General features: G+C 39.6%; 1 protein-coding gene across 8 annotated transcripts in view; it reads right to left on the reverse strand.

Annotated features, from left to right (window-relative positions):
* The window catches only part of DTNB (dystrobrevin beta), a 111,122-nt gene that overhangs the window by 38,193 nt on the left and 49,877 nt on the right, over positions 1-23,052 (reverse strand). For 2 of the 8 annotated variants that reach the window (XM_063300149.1, XM_063300135.1), the window contains exons 10-12: positions 21,006-21,083; positions 4,988-5,077; positions 2,081-2,171 (exon numbers count right to left, since the gene is read on the reverse strand). In XM_063300149.1, the coding sequence (XP_063156219.1) occupies positions 2,081-2,171; positions 4,988-5,077; positions 21,006-21,083 (259 nt within the window). Of the gene's footprint in view, positions 1-2,080; positions 2,172-4,987; positions 5,078-21,005; positions 21,084-23,052 lie in introns of those variants that run through there. The other 6 variants (XM_063300142.1, XM_063300155.1, XR_010067729.1 and 3 more) reach the window with 6 other exon arrangements.

Genomic DNA, 23,052 nt, shown 5'->3' on the forward strand with positions numbered 1-23,052 from the left:
ATGTCCATATCGTTCTCCAAGTTTACTAATTATCAATTAAAATTTTACTAATAAATTAAAATGGGGTAATTATACATTCTGCTGGACTAATTTTAAAAAATCCAGGCTGACCTCTGCAATAACTGCATTGTTTTCAAAATATTCTGAAATTCATTGATTAAAGGGCTGCTTTAGAATGTTCTCAGGTACTAAGATCAGTCTAACTGGCCTGTAGCTCTCCAAATCCTCTCCTGTTTCTTCTTGTGAAACTAGGAACATTTGCCCTCCTCCAATTGCCTGGTATTTCATCTACTTTTCTATATATCTGCAGAAGTTTGCTCTCCTTTCAATTATGTGCTAGCAAAAAGTGTCACAAATCACTATTATTAGTGGTTTGTCTCTTTGCCTGAAACTGAGAAAAGAAGTCATCCTCCCCATCTTTCTTGGGTTTAATTACGGTCTGGAAAATATGTTGAGGGCGAAAGAACAGAAAAAGAGACGCTGCAAGGAGAAATTCAATCTAGGATTTAGCACTTAATTATCAAGAAGAATTAATGTTGGTCATTTTTAAAAAGCATTTTACATCATCCCTCTGCCAAAATAAACTTCAAGAGCAACTTATTCATCAGACTCACAATTCAACATACACAACACATAAGCGGAATAGAAAAAGAGGAGGAAAAGTGCAAGCGCAAGCAGTAGTTCTCAGAGTTGCAATCAGCTTAGATGAAAACAATTCAGATATCTGAGAGATTGGCTACAGGCTAATGCCAAGGGTCAGCTGGTCCCTCAAGAAAGGTGATGGTTCTCTGCAACCTGAGAGAACATCTGCCACTCAAGTCATAGCAGTTACCTACTGTGACTCCCTCAAGCTGAAGCTTTGGAATATTAATTATGAGCACATTGATCACACATGTCCATGTGTTTTTGTGGAAACACCTGTCCTTCTCTCATATCTTAAAACAGAGATATAGGACATGGCATTTTCTGTCTACATCTATGGTTTACACAAGCAGCTGTTGCAATCAGCACAGCAAGAACTGAGGAGCTGATAAAAATAGAAATCATCCATCTTGCTGACTCGCTGAAGGACACAGATCCTCAAGGGATGAGAAGTGGCACTCATCACGTTCAAGAGCATACACAGTCACATGTGAACACCTCCCATCTCAGGGCACACATTCAGGGCCGCAACTAGGGTCTGTGTCACCCAGGGCAAACGGATTCCGCGCCCATTTTGGCGCCCCCCCCAGCACTCATTTTGGCGCCCCACCAGCATGGCACCTGGGGCACATACCCCAGTTGCCCCCCCTAGTTGCGGCCCTGCACACATTGCTCAGTGCCACTCAAGGCAACTGAAAACATAAATCAGCTGGAAAATGCTTTTGGATAGCACCATTTCTAAACTCCTTCCAGCAAGAGAATGTTACAGTAAACAGTTCAGGGCTCTGTGAAATACTATGATTTAAAAAAAAATAGTACCATTCCTGTTTAAGTTATTTTCCCGTTCTTCAAAATTATGTGGCCTTTTCCCTTTTTGAAACTGTGTGTGTGTGTGTGTAGACTTTACCCATGGAGAATTCTGCATGCCCAATACCTAGCACTGAGTTGTAATGAGGAGACAGAAAGATGCTCTTCAAGATCTGATGGAGCAATGGAAGCAACATGCTAGAAAGCTATGCTGGACACTGAGTTGCATGACATCTCAGTCTGAGCTGGTTTCCTCCTGACCAACAGCATATCACAGCACTGTTAGTGGAGTTCTTCTTTGGGATCTCTCCTGTGCATTTTCTCTGTGATACATTACCACAAAGAGACGGCAAGGCTACTACTGCATGGATGTGACTTTTTATATAGATCAACCCATCTAACACACACTGTACGCTATTAGCATGAGCCATTGCCTTGCTCATGGGACCCTACACAAGAAAGGTGATTTAGGGATTTCCTGGTTTGGTGCTTTTTCAGTAATTTACTTTTCTTTTCTAAGGATCTGGGGATTTAAGCAGCCATCTCTTGTAGAGCTGGAAATTTGCACCTTGATAATCAAAGAAAAGAAGATTAAAAACTCAGATGCCAAGAAACAAGTTTAATTGCTCACCACATTTCCAGCTTCAGCAGCTAACCTGGCAGCATACCGAGCAATTAACCGGTGCTCTTCATCCAGTCTGCTAGGACTGTCCAGGACACTGCTAAAGGAAAGAGAGCTGACTTTTACCAATTGGTATTTGCAATTCCAGAATATCAAATCACACCAGGAGGATACGTGGTTGTCCAAATTGCACAGAGTTAAAGCAGTGTAACTTGGGAATACATTTTCAAGCTTCACTCATGTTCTACTCCCATCATGCCCAATTTCATTTCTGCATAAAGAAAGGTAATAATTCAGGGGAATTCTAGAATGACGACTTCCAACAGTCATTTTGCTGAAAACTGTGTGTAGAACTGCCACATATTTTCCATACTTCTGGGGAGTATTGCATTCATGTAGGCAAGCTCACAACAATGCTTGTCTTTTAGCATGGCTATTTCTAATATTAATTTTTTAAATTTGTCTGATTTTTTAAAAATATGGGTAAAATATGTTTTAGTACAAAATAGTACAAACATTAACTTTGCATTGACTTTGTGTCACAGTGTAGAGATCTGGTGATTGGTTCATATGCTCAAAACATGAATGCACATATCAAAACCATATTTCTTCAAAAAGATAGAAGAATAATACTAATACAAATTAAATCTATAGAGTTTCTGCTATGAACCCATTATTTCCCCTAAAAACATTTTTTAGCTCTTAAAAGAGAAAGAGAAAATATGGGACGAAAACAAAAGAACAATATGTGATGACAAAGTCATATGAATGGCTTGCAAGGACAAAATCAGAAAAAGAACATCACATCTAAAGTGAAACCCTACTTTTTTAATAGGCAAAAGCGTCTTGTACTTTGTTTTTCAAGGACAAATGCAGTAAACGTTTTCAAATACTTTGGCATCCCAAAGTTTGGTCAACGTGAATGGGACTTTTATGGCTGGAGAACATTAAAAATGACTAGCGCTTCCAACTAGGGCACAAAGTTTTCATTGTGCAATTCTTCATTGCATCCTCCAAGCCATTAAGGCAGGAAAGATGGAGTAGCTGCAGGTTGCCACTGGATTGGTAGCAACAGGGCAGCTATTAATCACACCAAGTGGCAAACCAAGAAACTTCCAGTCTTCTCCCTCCCTTCTCCCAAAACAAGAGAGTCCTTTTCTCTGTTGAAAGTTTGCTAATGGTTGCCAGGACTGGTGAGAAGACACTAACTTTTAAAAGGAATTAAACCAGAAATCTGATAAAAAGCTGTGATATGAACAGGCTGTACTGTGACAAACCTGAAGCACATAACAAGTGTTATGTTGACAGAGTCGCTTATTACCAGAACAATGCCATATATCAAAAAAGTTTTGCCATTAAAATGAAAAACTTTTTAATGTCCCAATGAGCTAAAAGTAAACCCAGATTCTTTCTAGCTGAAGCCACAACATGTTACTAATTTGATTGTTATTTTATACTATTTTTCTCTTTGGAAGGAGACCTCTTTATGGTGCTTCCAGATTTTATGGCAGATTCAAGAATGTCTGAGGCTTGTGGGCACATTTGAAATATGGTGTGTGACTTTCCTAAACTGGAGTATCAGGAAAGTAACAAGTTACAAAGCACTCATTCACCAAAAGACTGCCCTCCACAATCCCCTCTATTACATTCCCTACTTCTAAGAATGACTAGAGGGGCCAGACACATACCTATAAATACAGATGTTAGAAACTGGCACACTGATTTCCAACATGTCACCTGCCCATTCTATAAGTATTTTTCTAATGAAATCATATAAACAACAACAAAACCCATCTTGGAAGGAAGATTGGACACTACTTTGCAAATCCCTGCTTTATAGGCTAAAATAGAGTCCCTTCTAGAAATGACCCCACTCAGAGGATCAAAAGGTGCTGGAAGATATCACATTGTCTAGTTTTGGCAAGGACTTACTCTGGCTTTGTCTGTGGGAAGGAATTCTTTTCTTTTACACTATTCTTTTTAAAAAGCTGCTTGGCAGCACAAGGCAACCCAACGCTCCATTTTTCACATCAAAGCATCAGGCATCTAGAAGGAATGGGCAAAATCAGTGTGGCACAGTATAGATGTGCACCCTTTTGGTATACCCCTGGTACATTCATCCCAGGGCGACCTTTAAAGAAATCAAGAATAATTTCTGAAACTCAGGAATTTGAAAAAGACCTTGGAATACTTCTAGACAGGTGGCTGCTACAGCTATCCAACAGAACGTATTCCCATGAATGACTCAACCTGAACCACAGAAATCTTGATTCTCCCTGTAACAGCAGTTCATCATTTGGAGCCTAGAGGAAAACAGGCTGTATTATACTTACATGCTTCCCCATATTTAGGGGTTTATAAGAATCACAGGGTTGTTGTTGTGGGGAAAACAGGAGGAGGAAGGAGTATTAGGTATGTTTGCCACCTTGAGTTATTTATAAAAATAATAAAGGTGGGATAGAAAATAAATAAATAACTCCATAGTTGTTACATTTTATGCCCAACACCATTTATTTGCTTGAACCATACCAAGAAGCCCATTTAGGATTGTTCATTTTGATATTTGTTCCCAGTTCCCATTAAGTTGTTACAAAACAATTTCCTTTAAAGCAATCTTCTTTGAAATATGAGTGTATCCACAAGCATCTCATCTTTAAACTGGCTCTTTTTTCTTGATGACATTCAACCACAGACCTTCCTTCTAATTTTTTTTAAATTAGTCATCCATTTTCAAACAAACATACATAAAATAAAAATGAACAATCGGTCACAGACCTTCTTAACACTTGTTTTAGTGGATGGGCTGGGCCAACCCAGCTACCTATATAAGACATTCAACAAAGTTTTGAAAGGGAAAAGAATAATCACCTGTGTACCCCACACCCCATCCATACAATCTGCTTGCCTAGCACTAACCGTGTACTGCTTTGGAGCTGGCTCACATAGGCTGCTATCAGCACATGCTCATCACTGAGCCGATCGGAGGGGGCGAGGCTGTGCTGCAACCTAGGGACATTGAAAGCAAAGGAAGCAAAACTCAACAGAAATGAAGATGAGGCAATGAAATAATGTGAATTATTAGGGGAATATAACATGATTAAAAATAATAATTAACATACGTAAACATTAGGAGAAGGTGGGAGAGGGGACTTAAATAGGCAGGAGTCGCCTGTAAGAAGTAAGGGATGAACAAGACATGGAGAATGAGATAGCCTTTCACCATATTCCTTTCCTCTCCATCTCTAAAACTGCAACATTAATTTGGAGCCTGCATTTCCAACAGGCAACCAGCAGTACCGTTTCTAGAAAACAGAATACAGCGTGGTTGTAATTCATGGAAGAGCAAGGACATGCATTATTTGGCAAACCCCAACTGCAAACACTCTCCTGTGCTTTGTTTGTATGCCTTCGCAGGTCTACCGTTCTACCAGACATACAATTAAACAATACCCAGTCAAAACACCCTTCTTCCACAATTCTACACATTCAAACCCATGTTTTGGTATACGCAGAGGACTGTATCATCAGGCTGGGGGCATCAGATTTGCTTGCATGCTCTCCCCCAAATCCTTGTCCCTTCTAACTTTAGTCCTCTAAACAAAGCCCTGAAAAAATGTCCCATTTCAACTGTTGCTGTTTGCTAGAGCTGGTAAGATAGAAAACAAGCTCTATTCACTACTTCCCTCTGACCTCCGAAATAGGACATAACATACAGTAACTGGAAAGTGGAAGAGGCAGGATGTCCATTAATATAAATGGGGCATAGTTAGACAAAGGATGCCTTTCACATAAAGGGCCTGCTTCCCACATATTTCCTTTCATACAATATAAAAGAAGGCTCAATATAAGGGAAAAAAAGAGGAAGAGACATAGCTTCATTTGAGGCCTTAGAAACAGCAGAAGAAAAGAGTTTAGTAGCAGACTTGAGTCCTTGGAAAAAGGATTAGACATGGGGTGCACACTGTTTTGGATACCCCAAAAGTAAAGCAATAACACACACACACAACGAAAAAAAAAACAAGAAATGCAAGGTGGGGAAAATTATTTTGCACATTTTACATTTCACTAGTTTGTAAACGTAGGATGATTAATGCATATTATGGATATTCTACTGTACTGTGCCATCCTTTCAGGGGTTAATGTATATGGATTTAGTGTCATCTTGGATATTCAAGCTAAAGCTCTTAGAAAATGTGCGTAATGTTATTCCTTTATGGGCATTTTGAACTTAAAAAATCTAATGCTTCCTATCACAATAAAAAACTAGGAGACTGCTTTCATTTCTCTAAGAGGTATGAATTATATTTATGTATGTATTTACTTTTTGGATAACTTCATCTTGCTGTGCCTAAGAGCTGGCTTGCTCAGGAGCTGAGTAAATTGTCCTGAAGGAGTCAGACCTCATTCTATAAACCAAGACTAGGCAGTTTCTATAGACATGAAGTTTAGTGGTTAATTGGGGACTCTCAATAATGTTACTAAACAATTCAAATTGCTCTACTTCATTAGTTTGTGAAGGGCTGATTGGGTCATCTGTTTATAACACTTTGCTGGATTACTTTATTATGCCCCGTATTGTTCTTCAATAAATCTTTTTGTTAATCGATTTCTTCTTCCAGATTATGAAAAAGTGTCTGTTGCAAGCTTAACAAACAAATTCACTCTTCGTGGTAAGAAAAGTGCTGCTAGCAACAGAAGAAGGGATCTATGTTGTCTGCACCACAGAGAAGCAATCAACTGAAACTGGAACATTCAGGGGCAACATCCATATTCAGGAAAGCTTATGAAACATTGGATTTTTCTCTTAGAAACAGGCAGACAGATACCTGCAGTAGCTGCTTGCTTGACTATTATCTATTAATCTCCTGGTTTTACAGCTGTTCTCCTTCTCCTAACAATCTGTGACATGATGAAATTGACTGAAGAAAGTATTAATCGCTGTGCATTCACCATCACAAGGCAGTGTGGGCTGTGCAGCTCATGGCCCCTGCTGAAAATCAGATCTTTTTCCAATTTGGAGCAACTGACCTTTTCCAATAACATTTATGGCCTAAGAATATTTACAAGGCTCCCCTTTGACCCCGCATCATGCTTTAAAGTCATTATACTTTCCAGCTGACTGGAATAGTTGCTTGTGGAGTTTTATGAGCTTGCCATAAAGTTGAGCTTAGTGGCAATGAAAACCACTCTGTGTAATAAACTAAGAGGCCTTCCATAAGATCCAGACAGCACCATATTGGGGGGGCAAGGAATTAAGCTTCCATCTTGGGCAATGCAAAGGAGGCAGACACTCTGATGAATGCCCAGCAATATTTTTAAAGCAATACAGCTCTTTGTCCCTCTGGAGGTGAAGGGAAGATCCTCCCTCTGCAATGAAAGTAGCAATCCCTTCACTTAAGGTGGGACAGCTCAGGCAAGGGCCCTCCTGCACGGAAATCCAACTCTTTTCAAGGAGTTTTCCATTGGGTAAAATCTGAGAACTTTTTACTGATAAATTTTCCAGACCTTCTGTGTGTTTTAATCTTTGAGGATGATTTCACCTAGTATTTGCTAGCATAATTTTGGTACTGCTCTGTTTTTAATTCTTAAAACATTTTCATTCTATTGCTATCTGCTCTAACAGATTTTGGGCTGGAGAGCAGAATATAAATGTGTATACTGTCAAAATACTGGAAGTGTGCATGTATGTTAGCATGATTTACACTGACAAACTTCTGCATAGATGGGCCATGTCACATCACACCTCAAACTGGAACATTATTTGCCTGACTTTTCAAACAGAAGTCTCTCAGCTTTGGATTGAAGACTATAGTCCATAACCATACAAATAGGCCAGTCACCTTGGGGGTAAAAGAAATCTGCAGCCCTGATCTACTGAAGTTGTAAGTTATATTAGTGTTACATTTTCTGCATTACTTACAAGCTCCTGAAAAAAGTCCTTAAATGAGAGAGATACACCACAAGCGTTGCTAAAGTAAGTTTAACAAATGGATACAGTTAGATACTTAATCACATTCGCATTTTAATTTTCCTTCAAGGAACTCAAAGATGTTCTTAGGTAAAGTTATTTTCACACCAATCCTGTGAGGTAGATTTGGTTGACAATGTATATCAAAACACAAAAAAAAGTCTTGTGGCTTAAAGATTGGCATTTTATTGTGACGGAACATTTCACAGACTACAATAGGTTATAGCAGATTCAAATCACACTTTCAGAAGTTAGATTAACCCTGCTGATGACTTGCAAAACAAGAATGAATATTCCATCTTTCTATTCAGAAACTTTTAGTTTTCAGCTGAAAAAACTGTAATAAGTATAAAGCTAAAATTACAGTGAGGGACAATGAGAATATAGGCAATAAAAACAGTGTAGATGATACAGAATGTATGTTTCTTGCTCACTGAAAATTAAATTCTGGTTTACTGAAAAACTGGACAGATTTAATATTCAATTAAACTGGTTCAAACAAGCCTCTCTAAGAAAGGTATTCCTTAACTATTTGCAACACGGACAAGGCTCCATTGTCTTTGTCCACCCCAGCTTTGAAAGTAATAAAAAGAGCCTCTATAGCAGAACTTAAAAGACCAGCAATTTCATATGGAAGAATACTGTTCTTTAGAATATTCTTACCTAAATAATTAACAACTGGGTGATGCTGTGATGAGTCTCTAATCCAAGCCTCTCTTATCTAAGTCCAACTTTCTTGACACAAAAATCATATGGACCCAACAATACCGTATGGACTTTAAATGGCTTCAGCATTTAAGTATAGGTAGGAAAGCTTGAAAAAACATTGTGGATCCACAGGAAGCTTTCAGTTAAGCAAAGTGTTAAAAGAGACATGTATACAAAATGCAAGATGGGTGTAATCCTGAAGGAGATGTACTAATTAGTAGCCAATATCTGTAGAAAGAAAATTAGAGAGGCTAAAGCACAAAAGGAAGTTAATTTTGTAAGGGAAACTAAAATTAACAAAAAGGGCTTTTTTGGCTATGCCAGCAATAAAAGAAATAACAAGGAAAAGGTGGGCTTCATGCTAGGAGATAATGATAATAACAGGTGATAGGAAGAGAACTGAGCTCTTTGAATTGTATTCAAATAAGAATAGATATTGCAACTATCTGACCTAAGCAGAACAGCTGACAAAAGGAGAAAAATAAGGAACAAGTACAAGTTGTGGACACCACATTTTATGAAGGACACTGACAAACTAGAGTTGTCCAGAGGAGCAACTAAGATGTAAGGAAGCTGGAAGGAAAAACCTATGACGAATGGTTGGCATTGTTGGGTATGTTTGTGTTTGTTTGTTTATCTATCTAATTTGTCCCCACCCATCTCCTCTCATCAGGGGTCTCTGGGCGGTTTACAATGTTTAGCCTGGAGAAGAGAAGATTCTAGGGAGACATGACAGCTATCTTCACGTATCTGAAGGGCTGTCATGTAGAAGGTAGGACAAAATTGTTCAGAGTTGTTCTAGAAAATATGAAAAGAAATAATGGACTCAGATTATAAGGAAATAGATTTTGGTTGAACATCAGGAAAAAAAATCCTAACAGTAAGATCCAATCAGGAACAGTCGGTCTGGTAGGTGGTAGACTTTCCTTTGCTGGAGATATATATCTGGATAGCTATCTGTTGGGGGTGCTATAGCAGTGGATCCCTGCATGATGATCTCCAGGTACCCATCCAACGACGATTCCGTAAGTTCCATAACGTAAGTTCCTTCTGGCATAGGGGTATGGACTTACTGCTCTTGGACTGATCCCAAGTGGCATCTTCCATAAATGAATCTCAGGATGGACAAAGGCAACATTTTCCCCAACACTTTAGTTAACACTGCCTAAAGCTTGCACAACTGTCAGCTACTTCATCCGCATAACTGTAGCTTTCAGTTTTCAAAGAAATAATCAGTCAGACATGAAATAAGAATGAATATTGCGACTATCTGAGATAAATAACCAAGTTCAGTCTAGAAAGTTTGATCTACTATTTCCATTCATTTCCCAAGCTTCTAGGGGCTATATTTTAAAAAGCAATTTAAAAAAAAGCTTCTGGGGCTATAAAAAACTTGAGCCATTTTGAACTATGTGATTATTACACTCATATCAGCCCTGTAGATTTTTACATGGAACTTTATTCCACAATGTTCGTTTGAGCTTCACTTCCATCAGTTAAGAAAGAAAGAAAAAAACCCAGTTAAACCTCTCTAGATGAAACTAAAGTAAATGTGTGCATGTTAGCCACCAAATTCAGATCTGAGTGCAAGAAGATTGTTCAGAAGGGAGAACAAAATAGAGTTTAAAAGTTTGCAGAATGTGACCATGATATAGCAGTATAGTAGTAGTAACTAAAACCACCCTATGAGGTTGTCTTTGAGTCTTTCAGATCACCCTGAACTTCTATCAGAACTATTATATCTTTTCCTGCTTTTGCCTTTGGCATCCATGAGGTCCAGATCTTTCTCTCCCACTCACTTATGTTTGCATGATACTCTCATGACTTGGACTTCTGGGGGAGGCATGGTGAACTGAAGATGCCTCTGTGAAAGCAGAGCCAATGACCATGGCAAAGACCAAAGAACAGGTGAATAGACCGTTTCTTTGGAACATCTCTGGATAAGGAGAGGATGGGAGATCACTCACATGTGCTCCGGATGGCTGCTCCTCACAAGGAGATCCCAGGACAGTGGTCTTCCACAGGTTAGAGCACTAGTAGATGAAGGGATTAGCCATCCTGCTCGCAACCACAGCAGAGCCATTTAAAGGACATTAAGTTCACAAGCCTCATTTTCTAATCACTTTTGGAAATTGCCCATTAAATATCTTAAAGCTATTAGAGACCTTCAGAACGACAAGTATGAAAGGCCTCCAGGGGAGTTTACCTTCAACTCTGAACAAAAGAAAAATTAATTACAAACTTAAGAACTTAAAGAATTTGAAATAAAAAGCTAAATAAAATTTTGATACAAATAGTCCAGTTAAATTTGGAATATTGATTTTTACTGTAAGATTTTGGAACTAACTTTATAAAATAGCTTCTCATGGTAACCAGAATTATTCTGGCTATCTTGGATCATAACAAAGATAAGTGACTCCATGATTTTAGAAGCTGGACACTAGAGGGGACTAAAGATTCTAAGTAGAAGGGAAAAAAAATGCAAGCCGGCTTTTGGTGTTGGTTAACTGGGACTTACAAAATGACATAAAATGTTGTAACATCGGAAATATTAAAGGAGATCTTTGAAAAATGGAGCCAGAAATTAGTAGCTACAGTATCAACAGTGTCAGTAATGATGTCTGATTCTATGGATAGATTATGCCCAAAATGTATCAATGAGGGAATGACAGATGTGGAGCAAATTTTGTCTGACAAAACAGAGAAGGTACTGAAAGTGGAACTACAAATGACAAACCAAGAGAATGATTTGGAAAAGGATGCTCTATTGGATATACAAAAGAAACTGGCTGAAGTTTTAAAAATTAAAGGGGAAATACAAATGATAAACCAAGGAAAAGACCTGGAAAATGTTTTCTTATTTGATCTACAAAAGAGGCTTGTTAAACCCTTGAAGAAGAAGTCTGTGTGAAAGGATGAAGAATCAAAATCAAATCCTACAACATTATTTTAATGAGCGAAATATTAAGACTGTTAGAAGTGAAAGGAAGGAATATAAAGTTGGTTTATTTGATCAAGGTTAAAATAAGAACTTTTTTGGTACGAATTTCTGGCAACACTTTATGGACTTTTTGCTGCATCAGGATTGAAAAGTTGATGTTTTATGGATTTGCTAATAGATAAGGGATGGGATATGGGATGAAGAGATATCTGTAACCTTATAGGGGTGAAGAGTTACTAAATGTGTCTATTTTTGTTGTAATGAAGGTTGGAAGTCATTTCTTTATATATTTCTTTTTTCTTTATCATATTCTTTTTCTCTTTCTTCTTTCTTGCACTTTTTATTCTTTCTTACTATTCTTTTTTCCTTAAGTTTAGTTTGTATTAGTTTTTACTGTTGTAATCAAAATCAATAAAAAAAATATGTACGATACTCACATGACTCCTGGGTTCTTCTTTGTAAAGTTTCATATTGGCTTTCCCTGCATCTATCCTACCCTAGATCAAAACTTTTAGTTTTCTTTTTGTTCCTGATATGATCCACCTGATCCACATGGTTAACATTCACATGTAGAAAAGCAAGTGGTATTTTGCAGGGATTCAAGCTTTGTTAACAGAACAGGGAGAGTTCCTTGATCAACTCATTTCGTTTAAAAAACCTTACTCACTATAGATCAGAAAGGAGATGCCAAACATATTGCTAAACAACAGGCAGCCACATTGCTGTCATTGAAATGACTGTGTGTGCTTGTTATGGTACATTCTCATTTCCTCTATCAGAAGATTAAATCTGACAACTAATGAATCCAGAATAGGACAAGTGTTGGGAATGCTGGAAACCTCATTGCTTAGTAAGTGTCATTTGATGCCTCTCTTCTGGGAGAACATCTCCCACTTTGAAGCAGATCTGTCTCCATTATTTCAGTAACTCAAGAGCAATTCCTTTGCCCAACAGAGCATAGCTCCAAAGAGATCCCAAGGAGTCTGCCTCTCTCCATTCATTGCACCAGAGAGACATGGAAGAAGAAATAAACAGAACACAGAGCCACAGGTATATCAGTTCCAAGGTCAAAACATATTCCATATACTTAGTTTCTTCAGTTCAAGAGAGGAGAACTAATTAAACATGAATCTCTGACAGTCAGGCTGGTCTAAAGTTTAAAAGTAATTATTGATTTGTTCACCTAACATAAAAATCAAGAGAACGAATAAATTATCTGTGATAATATAACTGTAAAAAATGCAGTGTTTGCATAAGGATAATATAGCTATTTATTGATTCTAGAGTTTGAGGCTTCAGCAAAGGATCGTTACCTTGTCGTGGTGCTGGAACTTGAGCACCTCAATGATGCCATGAGCTAAACTGTGAAGGGCCACCCAAGACGGGAAGGTCATGACAGAGAGGTCAGACTAAATGCGATCCCTGGGGAAGGTAATGGCAACTCAACCCAGTATTCTTGCCGTGAAAACTAAATGGATCAGTACAACCAGAGATACGTCGGTACACCATCGGAAGATGAGACCCCCAGGTCAGAAGATGGTCAAAATGCTACTGGGGAGGAACAGAGGATGAGTTCAACTAGCCCCAGACGTGATGACGCAGTGTCCTAACAGCCAGGAACCATGCTGAGACAAGGAACTGGTCTTTAATGTTTTATTGCTTGTACATAACAGGAATCCTAACAAACTGAAGAAGCATGGGAAAAACCCAGACATATAAACCCCAAAGGTTAAGGCGGTCCCGATCTGTGTCTCTTTGAATGGCTGCCCAATTCCTCAGTGCTATGCATGCGCTTAACAGCCTGGATGGGAGCCCCCTGCTCGCCATCCTTACTCATGACACGCAGCTAGCTCAAAGCCGAAAGGACAGCTAGCGGCCGATGGTGCTGGTGGTGAACGACGAATCCGATGTTCTAAGGATCAACACACCATTGGAACCTGGAATGTAAGATCTATGAGCCAGGGCAAATTGGATGTGGTTATTGGGGAGATGTCAAGATTAAAGATAGACATTTTGGGCGTCAGTGAACTGAAATGGACTGGAATGGGCCACTTCACATCAGATGACCACCAGATCTACTACTGTGGACCACAGACGAAATGGAGTAGCCTTCATAATTAATAGTAAAGTGGCTAAAGCAGTGCTTGGATACAATCCAAAAAATGATAGAATGATCTCAATTCAAATTCAGGGCAAGCCATCTAACATCACAGTGATCCAAATATATGCCCCAACCACAGATACTGAAGAAGCTGAAGTAGAGCAGTTCTATGAGGATCTGCAGCACTTACTGGACAACACGCCTAAAAGAGATATTATTTTCATCATGGGAGACTGGAATGCTAAGGTGGGCAGTCAAATGACACCTGGAATTACAGGTAAGCATGGCCTGGGAGAACAAAACGAAGCAGGACATAGGCTGATAAAATTTTGCCAAGACAACTCACTCTGCATAACAAACACTCTCTTCCAACAACCTAAGAGACGGCTTTATACATGGACTTCACCAGATGGACAACACCAAAATCAGATTGACTACATCCTTTGCAGCCAAAGGTGGTGGACATCTATACAGTCGGTAATAACAAGACCTGGAGCTGACTGTAGTTCAGATCACGAACTTCTTCTTGCACAATTTAGGATCAGACTAAAGAGATTAGGGAAGACCCACAGATCAGCTAGATATGAGCTCACTAATATTCCTAAGGAATATGCAGTGGAGGTGAAGAATAGATTTAAGGGACTGGACTTAGTAGATAAGGTCCCGGAAGAACTCTGGACAGAAGTTCGCAGCATTGTTCAGGAGGCGGCAACAAAATAGATCCCAAAGAAAGAGAAAACCAAGAAGGCAAAATGGCTGTCTGCTGAGACACTGGAAGTAGCCCAAGAAAGAAGGAAAGCAAAAGGCAACAGTGGTAGGGGGAGATATGCCCAATTAAATGCAAAATTCCAGAGGTTAGCCAGAAGAGATAAGGAATTATTTTTAAACAAGCAATGCGCAGAAGTGGAAGAAGACAAAAGAATAGGAAGGACAAGAGACCTCTTCCAGAAAATTAGAAACATTGGAGGTAAATTCCAGGCAAAAATGGGTATGATCAAAAACAAAGATGGCAAGGAGCTAACAGAAGAAGAAGAGATCAAGGAAAGGTGGCAAGAATATACAGAAGACCTGTATAGGAAGGATAACAATATTGGGGATAGCTTTGACGGTGTGGTCAGTGAGCTAGAGCCAGACATCCTGAAGAGTGAGGTTGAGTGGGCCTTAAGAAGCATTGCTAATAACAAGGCAGCAGGAGACGATGGCATCCCAGCTGAACTGTTCAAAATCTTGCAAGATGATGCTGTCAAGGTAATGCATGCTATATGCCAGCAAATTTGGAAAACACAAGAATGGCCATCAGATTGGAAAAAATCAACTTATATCCCCATACCAAAGGGAAACACTAAAGAGTGTTCAAACTATCGAACAGTGGCACTCATTTCACATGCCAGTAAGGTAACGCTCAAGATCCTGCAAGGTAGACTTCTGCAATTCATGGAGCGAGAATTGCCAGATGTACAAGCTGGGTTTAGAAAAGGCAGAGGAACTAGGGACCAAATTGCCAATATCGGCTGGATAATGGAAAAAGCCAGGGAGTTTCAGAAAAACATCTATTTCTGTTTTATTGACTATTCTAAAGCCTTTGACTGTGTGGACCATAACAAATTGTGGCAAGTTCTTAGTGGTATGGGGATACCAAGTCATCTTGTCTGCCTCCTGAAGAATCTGTATAACGACCAAGTAGCAACAGTAAGAACAGACCATGGAACAACGGACTGGTTTAAGATTGGGAAAGGAGTACGGCAGGGCTGTATACTCTCACCCTACCTATTCAACTTGTACGCAGAACACATCATGCAACATGCTGGGCTTGAGGAATCCAAGGCTGGAGTTAAAATCGCTGGAAGAAACATTAACAATCTCAGATATGCAGATGATACCGCTTCGATGGCTGAAAGCGAAGAGGAACTGAGCCGCCTTATGATCAAGGTGAAAGAAGAAAGTGCAAAAGCTGGCACTTTAGTTAAGAGCAGAGACATCACACTGACAACAAAGGTCCGCATAGTTAAAGCAATGGTGTTCCCTGTAGTAACATATGGCTGTGAGAGCTGGACCATAAGGAAGGCTGAGAGAAGGAAGATCGATGCTTTTGAACTGTGGTGTTGGAGGAAAATTCTGAGAGTGCCTTGGCCTGCAAGAAGATCAAACCAGTCAATCCTCCAGGAAATAAAGCCAGACTGCTCACTTGAGGGAATGATATTAAAGGCAAAGCTGAAATACTTTGGCCACATAATGAGAAGACAGGACACCCTGGAGAAGATGCTGATGCTAGGGAGAGTGGAGGGCAAAAGGAAGAGGGGCCGACCAAGGGCGAGGTGGATGGATGATATTCTAGAGGTGACGGCCTCGTCCCTGGGGGAGTTGACGACTGACAGGAAGCTCTGGCGTGGGCTGGTCCATGAAGTCATGAAGAGTCGGAAGCGACTAAACGAATAAACAACAAAAGAGTTTGAGGACACACTTGTTTGTATGTCTGATTGCCATGGTTCTAGGAAAGCAAGAAACTGACTACAATACTTATGAACTGGGAGGCAATGAGGAGACTTCAATTTAGAGAAGTTCATTTGTTAGCCTAAAAAAAAATGCACTTCTCTAAGTGGATAACAGCAATACAGCTTATAGTTATATGGTGGGGCCAGTAAGCTACCATTAGAACAAGAAGCTGGAATGGACAAGACGTTTGTTACAATCCAGTACAGTATTTATATTTGGGAGGGGTGATGGAGAGACTGAAATTTTAGGTCACTTGCCATATTCATCTGATGCACATTGGCATTATAGGCCCTAAACATTTTCTTCAGAACAAATATGCTATTTTTTGCAATGCATATCTGAATTGAGGTGCATTACATATGTTAAATCAGCCTAACTCCAATGTCTTTCCCAGATCTCTGTCTCTGCAGCAGAATGAACCCTTGCATATCACATGAGCAATGAGTGGACATATTGTGCACTGTCCTGTTTCTGCTATTTTTTCACAAATCTTATGATCACTGTCAAATGTTCCCCACTTCCTCATGTAGTAACAAATCCAGAGGCAGCACTATAAAGTTTTGTTTCCTTTGGAGGAGAGCTTGTTGAAGACTGTAATTTCTGCTTTATTTACATTGACTCGAGCAGGTCATAATGGAAGCAAAGAAACTCCTGTGTCAGTCAGCAAAATCACTGAACCTGCATTTGATTCCTGTAAGCAACACTGAAGATCCCCAAATCTCCCATTCTAGCTAACTGTAACAGAACTGACAGTACATTCTTTTCTGTCTCTGAATTTAAAAAAAGTTAAAGATTGCTTCTCTTTTCTCACTAGTAGAATGGCTGGAAAGAGATTTCCAATCATAAAGGAACATTTGTCACTCTAAATGACAAACATTCTCATAAGCCAGCTAAACTCACAATATCTTCAAATCCCATAGTATTTAGCTGCATTCTTGATTCACAACCAAGTCCAGGCATATTAGGCGAAGAGAAGAGAGAAAATACAAAAAATTCAAGAAGATTCAATTAGGAATCATGGGATGCTTTGACTGATCCAGCTATTAGAGGCAATGTTAAAGCTTCAGGTTATCAATGGTATTTCAACTCTGATACAGTATTTTCAGAGGGATTTGAAAGCTGTTAGAAGGAAAAGAGAAATACAAATTTGAAGGCAGGGATATTTGAAGCTGACTCTTCTATTTATGTAGGATAAATTTTTTAAAACCTCACATTTTAATTTTTACAGTTACAAGCCTCTAACGATTTAGCTCAGTGGGTTCTCAAACCTTAACACTTTTTTGGCATTGATCTGGTCTATTAATGTATACTACTATATACAGTAATATGATTGACTGGTTTGTATTTGGCTTAGTATGAACCCATCACATTATGGAATAGCACTATGTACAAGCTAGTTCACTACAGCTTGTTTAAAAAATGATGAAAAACCCCCTCTGGTTTAGAATTATGTGTAAAAAGAGCCACTGTTTTGTTGGCCATGGAAACTTACATTCTAAATCCATATTGACCATATCATTCCTCAATGCAAGCACCTCACAAATTCCTCCCTGCTTAATTTCTGAAACATAATGCTCATCACAAGCCTTGAGCCTAAGGCAAGCTAGCCCAATTCTCCAGTAGTGCTGGGTAATTTAACATCATACCTGCCTTTTGGTAAAGTGACGATTCTTTCAAGTCAAACATGACCCCTAGCAAATAGTTTTCTTGGCAACAGTTCAGAAATACTTTGCCACAGCATTTATTCCTGAAGTTTTTTAGAGAGCCTCGGATTTCTTGATATTCTTTCTTTCAAATGCTAAGCAGGTCCAACCCTGCTTAACCTTTTCAAGATCAGCCCAGGTTTAGTTGCTCCTGTCTTCTGTGATGTCTTTTGGTGCTTAGATCAAATCCATCTGTCTTCAGTAAATGCTGTCTTCAGTTTTTTCCCCAATGGGTTGCCTACATATAAGAGCACCCAGGTGCTGGGTATCATAATAAATGCTGGAATATAATTCTGAAATGATCAGTACTGAGTGTGCCAAACAATCCCAGATGCATTCTTCAGAAGCTCACCCGGGATCACTTTTGTTTGTGGCATACACCTTCTAGGTACCATTCAAGAAACTGGTGATCAGCTTACATGGACTGGGGCCTGGCTATCTTTGAGATCGCTTACTCCAAACAGAAACTGCTTGTCCAAGGCATGCCTGCAGAGTTGCTGACAGTTCCCACTCCTTGGGATGTATGAGGAGAGGGAACGGGGAGGCGAGTATTCTTTGTAGAAGGTCTCCTCCTGTGGAATACTGCCCACCAGATAGAAGAACCATGTCCTCACACCCTCACATTCAGGATGCTCTTAAAAACATGGATTTTGGAGACTGAATCAAAAGTGGGTAGACACACCAGAGTAGGTGATGACTTTCTGATTTTGATGATATATGGCACTATTGTTTTATGATTACAATATTATGTTTGCTGGACATTTTGATAATTATTTTTATCACTGTATTATTTGTATGTTCTTGCTTGTAGGCCACAGAGTCAAATGACTGAAGTGACTCAAAAGTTTACCAAAATCCTGTTCTGACTTCCTTGCAGAGAGATGAAGCTACACAGCATTTCTCTCAGTCCCTTGCCTTCCCTCTTGGAATTTTGCCCACTTATTTATTTTATCTAACTACCTGAAACCAGCTGGACTCTAGGCAGCCTAAAGAGGTTACATATTAGAAACAGGGTATGTATCAGAATAAAATGATTACCATCTTAACTAGGAATACAATGCTAAGAAATTATAAAATTGTAAAAAGTGATGGTGCTAATACTATTAACGCCCCAAGACCTTCTGAAAGAGCTGTGTTTTCACCTGCATCTAGAAAGCCATGAGGATGGGGGGCCATCCATGCTTCAGGGAGCAAGCTCTTCCAGAGGTGGGGAGCTGCTACAGGGAACACCCACCATCAGGCCCCTTTATGCTGTACCTCCTGGTTGGTGTGGGTCCTTAGCAGGTGCTCCCTAAGTAGGACAGAAATGAAAATGGCATTGTTTATCCCTTCAACCCCTAAGAAGTGGTAGATGTCAATGCAGCTCATGCTATCTAACTCTAAAATAATACAGGAATTTCTATAATCCTTTAGGTCTGATTACAGTAACAATGCTGCCTGGGCAAGTTAAGAAACAGGTGATATGTTAACCTCTACAATATAAACTTTCAAAATTAAATTCATAAAAGTGAAAATACAAAAGAAATAATTATCTACACAGACAGGAAAAAAGGAAACACTCATAGTGATTATTAAATAAAAAACAATTTAAAAAGGAGATACAACTGATCTTTGCTCACAAGAAGAAGGAAAGGTCTCTAGTACACAATATATTGTGTCAGAGATAGAAATTAAGTTGTCAAAATTGTTTTTTGTCCTCTTCAGTTGGAATCCCTTTCAGTCAGTGGCAGTTGAACGTTCACATATGGTGGTTTCCTTAAATACAGTAGATAAATATTATTCGATTTTCCAAATATTTGAGCAAGCAAATTTCATGGCTGGTAAGCAGGCAACACCTTCTCAACACAGTTGAGAAAAAGACCCCCCACTACTGCTGAAGTGCTCCTGCTCCATGGTCTGTTGTGCCTTCTGTTCTTTTTGTAAAGTTAACATGTTTCAGGCTCAGTTTGAGAACTCTAAAGGCAATGCAGTAAGATTCCTGCCTTGTAAGATGGCAAGTAGAGTCAGGGGAGAAGAGGAGTGAAGAGAACTTTCTGCTTGCAATGAAAACAGTTTATTTATTTATTTTTCAAATTTCCATCACCGCCCATCTTCCCCAAAAAGGGGACTCTGGGCGGTTTACAACCAGAATTAAAACACATAAATTACAATATAAATAACTCTATAAAAATAAAATATAAAATCCAGCAGCGCAGATCTTGTTTGTTGGGGAGAGATCTATAATAGCCACCCCCAAGATGAACTGGTGCCCCTCCCACCCCAAGTGAGGCGGCAGAACCAGGTTTTTAGGTTCTTCCGGAAGTCCGGGAGCGAATGGGCCTGTGTCACCTCTGGGGGCAGAATGTTCCAGAGGGCAGGTGCCACTGCAGAGAAGGCCCACCTCCTGGACCCTGCCAGGTGGAATTCCTTTGCCGGCGGGTTTGTAGCATGCCTCTCTGCATGACCGGGTGGGGTGGGTCGATGTTAAGGGGATGAGGCGGTCCCTCAGGTAACCTGGCCCCATGACATGTAGGGCTTTAAAGGTGATAACCAACACCTTGAATTGGACCTGGAAGCAAACTGGTACCCAGTGCAGCTCGCGCAGCAGTGGTGTCACATGTGCTGATCTTGGGGCACCAATAACTGCTCGCGCAGCCGCATTCTGGACCAGTTGAAACTTCCGGATACTCTTCAAGGGTAGCCCCTTGAAGAAGCAGTTCCACTGTTTCTTCCTTCAAGGCCTCATTGAGTCATGTTAATACTTATGCTGATTTGGGGGGGAAACCATCAAAGTATCAGAACAATTCCACAGTCAGCATTTCCACATGCAGTTAACAAGCCCAGAAGAAGAGATTTTGTCTTTCAAAACTGGCTTTAGCATATACCCCCAAAACTGAAATACAAGGACAACCATAGGTCATACATCACTACTTCTGTAGTCCAGAGGTAAACAACCTGAGCTCAGTGAGTGCAGCAATTCCCCAAAATGCAGATACCTCAAAGAGAATACCTACAGCATCCACCCATCCAAATATTCCTACCTTTTTGTTGGTGTGGGGGCTCCGGAGGACACGTGGGTAACCGTGGCATCATTCATGTTAACAAGAGGCCGAGAAGGGCTGAAATAGAAAAAGTTTGTTAGATGTTATGCTCCAATGGGACAGAGTTAGGGGAAAATGCTATACACTTAATGGTTACTGAAGTGCTATCTTCCTGTCCTTATCCCTTACCTGGACCTTTTGCCTATTCTGCTGCATACAAGGACTGCCGATATAGGAACCCTGCCTGGCTGCTGCCGTGCTTTTTCATCGATTTGTACATTTCAGAACCATACCAACACTACCATTTCCAGACAAAGAAAGGGGTTCATGTCACAGTCATTATAGAACTTATTATAAGTGACATGGAACTCTTGGGAGACATGATGAAGTGTAAATAATTTAAAATATACAAAACACCTCACCTTTGCACCTCAGATGCAGGCAAGCTAGAAATCCTGCCACAGAAGGCTCTACTTTCTTTTGGGCTTTTCCAGGCCCTAGCAGGTATTATAAGCAACTACTGCTCTCAGAAAATAAGGCCATAAAAGTATGGAAGGAATCTACCCTGCTGAGGGCTCAAAAAGGTATACAATTGCAAAAAATGCTCATGGAAAAAAAAAACCCTAGGTCTCCTTACAAGTAAAATCATGACTATGCATGCTCACTTCTAGATTTTTTGACATACTAAGTACTGCAGAAGTAATGAGCCCTTTACACTTTATAAGATTATTCACAAGAGTAATTAAAATTATAGTCTGCATGCTTCTAGCCAAAAAAAATTCTGCATCTCGGGAACATGTCTGGAGTCAGTTTTGTGGGGTTTGGAAGAGTCTTCCAATGACAAAACCAAAGAATGTGCTTTCTTTGCAGCAGGTCAACGATTAATCTTCTTTCCCTCCACATTTCAATCAAGAATGCAAGGAATGCATGAAGAAGTGAAGTTTAATCATTAATTAACGAGTAATTACTTCTCAAATCTATTCAGTCTCTTAAAGGCTCATGTCAAGTTGCTTGCAGTAAGGCAAAGGGCACCCAGAGTTAGAGGTCAGACTTAGGAGCCTCAGTTGTCTCTAAGATTAGCATGGCTTCCAATCCCTAAACGATAAAATACAGTATCATCCCCTCTTCAGCAATCTCAAATCATCCTTAAAGCTACAACCAGCACAACCACACACAAAGTGTATATCATCTCCCTTCACTGTAATGGATTTTGTCTAGGAAACAAGAACAATTTCATTGTAAATCTGTGCATTAGGAGTTAATCAGGACAGATTTTCTGTCTTGTAGAAATGTACTTTATTTTCTGCTAGAATTTTAAGATCCAGTCAGGTACAAAAGGCTTTGAATCAATGAATTCCAAAAAAACAGAAGTTTGTTTCAAAATCATCAGCTGAACTGAGTTCTCAGCACTTCTACATAAATATCTCCTGCCAATTAGATAGAATCACAGAATTGGAAGGGGCCATTTAGGCACTGAGTTCAACCCCCTGTTCAGTGCAGGAATAAAAGCAGGAATCCCTGATACTTTAGTCAGCCTCTTCTTGAACGTATCCTGCAAAGAGAAGTCCACCACTTTGGTAGTAATTGGTTGCTTTTATTCTTAAGATTTTCCCCCTTAACATTTCATGGGAATCTGCTTGCTGTAACTTAAAGCCTCAAATAAGACAAATCTTGACCTTCTTCTGTTTCACATCCTTCAGGTATTTAAAGAGAACTCTCAGATTACGCCTGCCTCACTGTCATCTTTTCTCAAGGTTAAATATATACAGTTCCTTCTATCTCCTTTTAAAGGACTTTGTCTCTAGTCCTCTTTCCATTCTCATTGTCCTTCTCTGAACCTACGTATTGCCTCAGTGCTTCTATATTAGAGATAGCGCATGGATTGCTCCCAGTAAATCTATCTGTTGGCAAACAGGAAGATCAGGCTAAAGGGCAATCTTACAATGTCTTTGGGGCATCTCACTGTGCAGTATGCGAGGACTCCATTTGTTCCCAATAAAAATACTGTAAAATAAGTTGAACAGATGCAGCTACACATTGAAACATT

The sequence above is a fragment of the Candoia aspera genome, chromosome 1 (genome assembly GCF_035149785.1).
Source record: "Candoia aspera isolate rCanAsp1 chromosome 1, rCanAsp1.hap2, whole genome shotgun sequence".
NCBI classification, from domain to species: Eukaryota; Metazoa; Chordata; class Lepidosauria; order Squamata; family Boidae; genus Candoia; species Candoia aspera.